Genomic DNA, 7,574 nt, shown 5'->3' with positions numbered 1-7,574 from the left:
AGTCAAAAGAAACTGGGTCAAGGAGTCTAGAATCAAAAATCGTTCCTTCTTGGTGGGGCTTCAAGAAACAAAATCCCTTAAAGTCAAAGGTAACCTTGATAGACAATTATGGGGATCCCCAAATTTTCTGTGTGATGTGGTCGACCCCAATGGGGCCTCAGGTGGAATTGCGTCCTTATGGGACCCTTTGAGTTTTGATATATCTTAATCAATTAAGGGTGACGGTTTCTTAGCTGTAAAAGGTGTTTGGCTCCGACTAAGAAAGAGATGTTGCTTCGTAAATGTATATGCTCCCCAGGAACCGGTTAGGAAGAAGATACTTTGGAACAATCTACAAAGTATCGTGAGCTCTGATTTAGATTGTCATTGGTTTGTTTTTGGAGATTTTAACGTCGTGAGACTCCCTGAAGAAAGGCTCGGCTCCAACTTTTGCCCCAACAGTGCGTATCATTTTAATAAATTCATCCACCTGACAGGGCTAATTGAAATCAAAATGGGTGGGCGCCGCTTTACATATGCGAACCGAGATGGTAACAAACACAGTAAGTTGGATAGATAACTTGTAACTGCAAACGTCCTTGATACGTGGCCACTCCTAAATGTCACAGCACTACCCAGGATTCACTCGGATCACTGTATCATTACCTTGTCTTCGGGCTGCTTAGATTTCGGTCCCTACCCTTTCCGCTTCTTCAATTCTTGGATGGCTGATGATGGGTTTGAAAATATAGTAAAACAAGGCTGGGTTACCCGATCTGCTCCCGGAAGTCGACTCCATATCTCCCCCTTATCCATCACTGCAGGAAAGCTTAAAAACATGAAGGAGCACATCAAGAGGTGGAGAACGGAATTATTGGAGATGCGAAGAAAGGAGGTTTCTGAACTATCTAATATTATCAATACCATTGATCTCCATGCAGAGCGGTATCCAATTGACAATGTGCTGCTGCAACAAAGACAGAATGCCCACCAAAAAATCATGACGCTTGAATCCTCAAGAGCGGCGGATCTAAAACAAAAATCTAGAGTAAAATGGGCATTGGATGGGGATGAAAATAGTGGGTTCTTCCATGGAATTATAAACAAGCATCACAGGGTAAAAAGAATAAATGGCCTCAAAGTAAACGGCTTTTGGATCACCGATCCATCAATGATAAAACAAGAAGTAGTCAATCATTTCCGGGAGAGTTACTCAGAGCCTATAAGGTCGAGACCAAAGTTTTTCAGTGCAAAGTTTAAAAAATTATCTCCACAATTGGCTTCGTCCCTTGAACAACCTTTCTCCTTGGACGAAATAAAATCGGCTATATGGGCATGTGGATCAGATAAGGCCCCCGGCCCAGACGGCTTCTCCTTTGCATTTCTTAAGAAACATTGGGACATTATTGGCAGCGATTTCTATTTCGCTGTTAAATATTTCGAAGCATCAGGCAGCATTGATAAGGGATGCAATTCCTCTTTTATTACCCTGGTTCCCAAAATTCAGGATCCTAATACCATTGGTGATTTCCAGCCCATCAGCTTAATTGGCTGTTTGTATAAAACTATAGCAAAGGTTCTAGCAGAAAGGTTAAAAAAAGTCGTTCACCTGGTTGTGAGTCCAAACCAGACGGCCTTCATCAAAGATCGATGTATCCTCGACGGCCCCCTCATTCTAAATGAAACGATCTCTTGGCTAAAAAAGTGTAAAAAGAAGGCGTTTGCCTTTAAGGTCGACTTTGAAAAGGCCTTCGACAGCCTTAGCTGGGGATTCCTTGATTCGATTCTCGAACAGATGAACTTTGGTTCCAAATGGCGATCATGGATTCTCGGGTGCCTTACTTCAGCTAGGATTTCAGTTCTAATAAATGGAGCTACCACCACAGAGTTTTCTATGGAGCGTGGAATTAGGCAAGGCGATCCGTTGTCGCCTTTCCTGTTTATCATTGCGGCGGAGGGACTGCATATTGCCATGGAAGAGGGTAAAGAAAGTGAAATCTTTGAAGGGATAGAATTGCCAAATCAGGGCCCAAGCCTTTCTCACCTCCAGTATGCAGATGATGTTATCTTCCTAGGTTCTTGGTCGACAGAAAACGCAAAAAACCTGATCCGCATTCTTCGTTGCTTTGAATTGGCTTCCGGCCTCAAAATTAATATGTCCAAAAGTAAATTATATGGCTTTGGTGTTCAAGGATGTGAACTGGAGTTGGTGGCCCGATGCCTAAATTGCTCCATAGGCTCCATACCGATTATATACCTTGGCCTCCCAATTGGTGCTTCCATGGCTAGAGCTGTTCACTGGAACCCACTGATAGCGAAATTCCAATCGAGGCTGTCAAATTGGAAAGCTTCAACTCTGTCATTCGGGGGTCGCTTAACACTGTGTAAGGCGGTCTTGGGCAGCCTGGGATCTTTCTATTTCTCTATGTTTAAAGCTCCAATTAAAGTGATCAAATTGCTTGAGAAGATCAGAATGAGGTTCTTTTGGGGGGGGGGGGGGGTGGTTTGGATAAAAGAAAGATTTCGTGGGTTGCATGGGACAAAACATGTGCTTCTAAAGAAAAGGGCGGACTAGGTATTGGCAGCCTGAAAGCTCAAAACATTGCATTGCTGGGAAAGTGGTGGTGGCGGTTCAAATCAAAGCCGAACAACATATGGGCCGAAGTAATAAAGTCAATTTTTGGAGCGGAAGGTGGTTTCAACCGGCCCTCGGTAGCCCGAAGGAAAAGTGGGTGTTGGGGAGTAATTGCTAGCCTCCCCAAAATGCTCGAAAAAGATGATATCTCATTTGTAAGTCACTTCCAACTGGTTCACAATGATAACATTCCAGGAACATTGAAGTGGAGCTGGGAATTGGACCCATCTGGGACATATTCGGTTTCATCTTTGAGGAACTATATCGACTCAACCATCCTTCCTTGTTCTGATGAGAAGTGGCAGTGGAACCCATTAGTCCCTGGGAAATTGAATATCCTAGCTTGGAGAATTAGCCATGGGAGACTCCCAACAATGGTCAACTTATCAAAAATTGGCATCACGCAATCCAACCGTTGCAAAATCTGTGGTGTGGCTCCAGAAACTGATAATCATTTGTTTATAGAATGTGGGACAGCAAAGGACCTTTGGCAAAGAATAGCTGGATGGTGGCGATTGATGGATCCAAATGTCCAAGCGATTAAAGATCTCCTTAACTGCAAGAGCGTACTGAAAGGTCACAAGAGGCTGGAAATCATTCACGAAGGTATCATGTTAGTATTCCTTTGGGTAATTTGGAACTTCCGGAACTTGAAGGCTCACTCCTCAGGTGCTAAATCTCTCTCGGTGCTGGCTTATGAGGTACAATCTATGTCCGCGTTCTGGATTAATGCGAGGAATAGAAAGGGTCTATCCCTTAGGTGGCTTGATTGGTGTTGCGACCCTATTCGGGAATGTTATGCTAATATGTAGTTAGCTCATGCTATTTAGTTGCATTTTCTGTTTCCTTTTCTTGTATTTTCCTATCTTTTTTCCTTGCTAAACTTTGTACCTTCTAGCCTCTAGCTAGTTTTTATTTATATACCAGCTTGTCGTTCGAAAACAAAATATATTTTTTTAGTTCCTCATAAGGATACACATGAAAATAATCTTCGAGAAATCCTAAATGCATAAAGAACGAGTTGGGTCTTTGGGTTGGTGGCATTTATTTTATTCATTGTTCTCTCGTTTTGTTTTTTTCCAAGTGAAAAAGAATCTTAAATATTTAATAATCACATGAGTTTGGAAAATACTAATAAGAATCAAACTAATTATTGAACTTAATCATCATGCCATGTTGCACTTAACATTAATAAATTTCACAATTTTGTTATAAAAAATAGCCCCCAAAGTCGATTTTCATATCTATTCCTAAAAGTAGTTTGAATACAATGAATCAGTATTATTATTTTATTATTGTGTTATTTATAAAATTAGAAACAAATAATTATAATACATAATTAAAGTTAAAGATTGACATTTAGATACTCTTTAAATTTTATATTAAAAGTCCTTTTATCGAATCAAAGTTTTACCTTCTCTAAATGTAATTAGTTTGTCACGTTAATAATCATAATTTATCAAACAGTGTAAAATTATTTGTTTTTGAATTAAAACATCAATAATCTAAATTTCAACACGTTCAAACCTTCCCCTAAATGTTCACAAAAAGAAATATAGTGAAGTGTAATTGCTAAAAAGTGCAAATATTATGGTTACTCATACAATAAATCCCAAATCATGTAATTTCTTACAATAAATAAATAAATACTTTACCAAACTTTTTTTTTTTCCATTTTTTACTTAAATTCTCATACCCAAATTCATAAGAAGGATTTACATTTTAGATCATTCGAAATAAAAAATTTTGGTTAATAATATGTATCCCATTCCCCTCAAAAACTACAAATTACAAGCAACTCATCCTTTTCCATTTTTAATAACAAGAAGAAAGAAAAAGAGAAAAAGAAATATTCTCATGCTACAAATTAAGAACTAAAACTTAGATTTAGTTTCCAAATTCTGCATTGAATTCTTAAACTCTGAGCAAATAAACACTAAGTTCAGGAGCACCATTGCTATCAGGATTCATCATATAGAAAGCTTCTGAATCTCTTGACCCCATAACTCTCTCAAATTTCGCTCTCATGTACATGGTTTCTTCATCTTCTCCGGCTACTGTTTTCTCCGCCGGCAACACCCCAGCCCCCATTGATATCGGCTCCACCGCTTTAAGAACTCTCCATTCTTTTTCTCCGCACTCTCTTTTCACGGCGAACCCGCACTTCTTCCCGTTACAATAAGTCCTCCAAACAGGCTCTTCCAAAAGCTTTCTTGAATTACCCACCTTTTTCGTCTTCTCTTCTTCTTTATCACATTCCAATGCGATTCGAACTTGCCCAGATGCCATTTCTTTAACAAGACCACTAATTGGTGTCTGAAGCTCGATCAAGAAAGCTGGTTGGGCGGTGGGGTTTTTCTGGAATGCGAAGTAGGCGTGGCCTCGCCGGGATCCAAATAGGGTTCCGACGACTTTAGGGCCAAGAGTGTTTTGAAGGTTTGCTCTATTTTGCCTTATAGCGGTAAGAACTGAGCGGAATCTAGCAACTGTTACAGCTTGGAGTTTCTTTCTTGGTAGGGGTGGCGGAGGTGGTGGTGATGGTGATGGTTTGTGAGGTTCGGCCTGGTTGACGTTGGGTTTATGGCAAGGATTGATGGGTGTTGGGGTTTCTTGATCTTCATTGCTGACCTTATTTGACCAATGGAAGTGCATAGAGGTCTTTGCCATGGCAGTATGGAAATGAGAAAAGAATAACCAGAAAAGGGGAGAAGGCAACTTCTTAAACAGTGTGTATCTCTCTGTGTATGTGTGTGAGAGAGAGAAAGAGAGATTGTTGTCTCTTTTATGGATTTGTGGGTGGTATTTTTAGAGGGGAAAGAGAAATTGTTGTCACTTTTATGGATTTGAGGGTGGTATTTTTAGAGGGGAAACTACATTAAATTTACTATTTTATGCTTTTTTATACAATTTATTTTTTAGATATAACATTACTTTATTAAAAAAAAAATCCCAATTTTCATATTTTGCTGCCTGACATTCTGTTGAACCTTTGGTGAAAAAATAGTAACTTTGATGTAAATTGTATTATATTATGTATTATTATTATTATATAAAAATAACTACATATATATGGACCGGAGAGTTTCATAATGGATGATTTGTGGAATGTTAACATATAAATTGAATAGTTTAAGTAATTATATAAAATATTAAATATTATGTTTACTATTTAATAGCTAAAAAAATAAAAATAGAAAAAAGATCGCAACATGAGCAGTAGTAGCTACATCAATATCATTAGATAATAATTTTATAACCCAACACTCCAAAGTACAAATCCATTGTTAAAAAAAAAAAGTTTACTAAAAACATAACAAATCTCATAAATTTATAAAAATAAAAAACTGGATGAAAAAAATTATATAAAAAAAAATATCAAACATCTACCAAAACTTTCAGATATGGCATCAAAAGATCATCCATTGATTGCCTAAAATCAACAATAAATTACATAAAATTTATATATTCAAAACATAAATTTTCAAATATCAGATCTATCATTGTTAATTTGTTACTTCCAAGAGACTCAATCCATCTAACTCATGGTTTATGTGATCTTTGGTCATTGTATTGTTTTGGTTTTCTAATTTTTTAGGATCTAATTTGCTACATGGAGGGACTCTTGTATGTTATGAAATTGCAGTATTGAACTTTCAATTTTTTTTCCTGTTAAAGCATTGTTTTTTGAAAGATCTGTCTAATTGAATGATATTGCTATAATTGGTAAGAAATAAAAATATGATGTTAGTATAATACAGATATCAATAATATTTCTATTTGTTGTGTTCTCAAAATTCGAACTATGAACAGGGATGTCGTAATCATAATCGAACTTTGAGAATGCAAATAATAAATATATCCTTGGCTAAATTCAATTAAAATTTCTCCATCTAATCTTTTAGATTGGAAACGAAGTACAACATTCTCTCCTGTAATTATAGCAGAAACAACTTTTCAACCCCTACAACTTTGCAAAGTGAAACTTTGTTTTTCTATAATTAATATTGTCAATTTGCAATACTTAAAATAATAATCATGCTCCCACTAACATGATGATTATATCCATTCAAGCATAACATTTATGCTCCCACTAGCTTTAACACGTATTCAGAAAACAGTTGGACTTCTAGAAGCCAATACTTATTGACTTCCAAAGTTCATATTTCCAATAGGATGTGCTTCGATAAGCCTTTATCTAAGCTTCTCAAACTCATACACCTTTCTTCAAACAGCTCACATGTGTATCTAAATTAATTCAGAACTTATATTACTAAGTCCCAAATGTTCAGACTAATCGCCAAATCTCACAATTCGAACTATGAAGAGGGACGTCGTAATCATAATCGAATTTGATAATGCAATCTACACAATTGCTATCTTCTTAAAATCTTTCTTAATGAAAGCGTTTCTTCATAATCGTTTTCATGAAGGAGAGAAACCTTATGACACTTAGATTTTATGGTGTATGTGTTCCTATCCATGTGAATTTGCATAACCATAATCGTAAGATAATGTTTGTGACAAATTCAAACTCTTATGGACAGAACTTGTTAATTCTTGATTTCTTGCCATCAAGGGTCCCACCATTGCTTCCAAGTTATTTACCAGCTTACCTATACCGGTCAATGTACTTTCATTGAACAAGGTACTTGCCTTATGCAGTCTATTAAGAACTCGTAGAACTCATATGCATAATCAACTCAACTGGATTGGCACAGAAACAAGAATATGTCAACACGATAGGTTACAAACCTCAAGTAGATCTGGCAATCTGTTTCTGCGTGTCGTGTATTCGTGTCACACACGAATTTACACAACACGAATTTGTTAAAGACGAACACGACACGAATTATAAAATGTGTTTGGGGTATCAAACACGAACACGAACACGACACGTGAAAATTTTGTGTGACACGTAACATGACACGAATAGACACGTTTTTAGTCGTGTCACACGAAA

General features: G+C 37.1%; 1 protein-coding gene and 1 pseudogene across 1 annotated transcript; one reads left to right on the top strand and one right to left on the bottom strand.

Annotated features, from left to right (window-relative positions):
* The first annotated feature begins 2,742 nt into the window (after window positions 1-2,742).
* On the top strand, window positions 2,743-3,426 carry LOC145002711 (uncharacterized). The gene has a single exon (XM_078961929.1). It carries the CDS (start codon window positions 2,743-2,745, stop codon window positions 3,424-3,426), a length of 684 nt encoding a protein of 227 aa, XP_078818055.1.
* A 932-nt stretch (window positions 3,427-4,358) lies between these two features.
* Window positions 4,359-5,430, bottom strand: LOC145009396 (protein MIZU-KUSSEI 1 pseudogene; annotated as a pseudogene).
* Window positions 5,431-7,574: the final 2,144 nt, after the last annotated feature.

The sequence above is a fragment of the Lactuca saligna genome, chromosome 1 (assembly GCF_052625555.1).
Source record: "Lactuca saligna cultivar CGN05327 chromosome 1, ASM5262555v1, whole genome shotgun sequence".
Lineage (NCBI taxonomy): Eukaryota > Viridiplantae > Streptophyta > Magnoliopsida > Asterales > Asteraceae > Lactuca > Lactuca saligna.
Note: the sequence above shows the minus strand (reverse complement) of the source record. Positions and strands in the feature narration are given on the sequence as shown.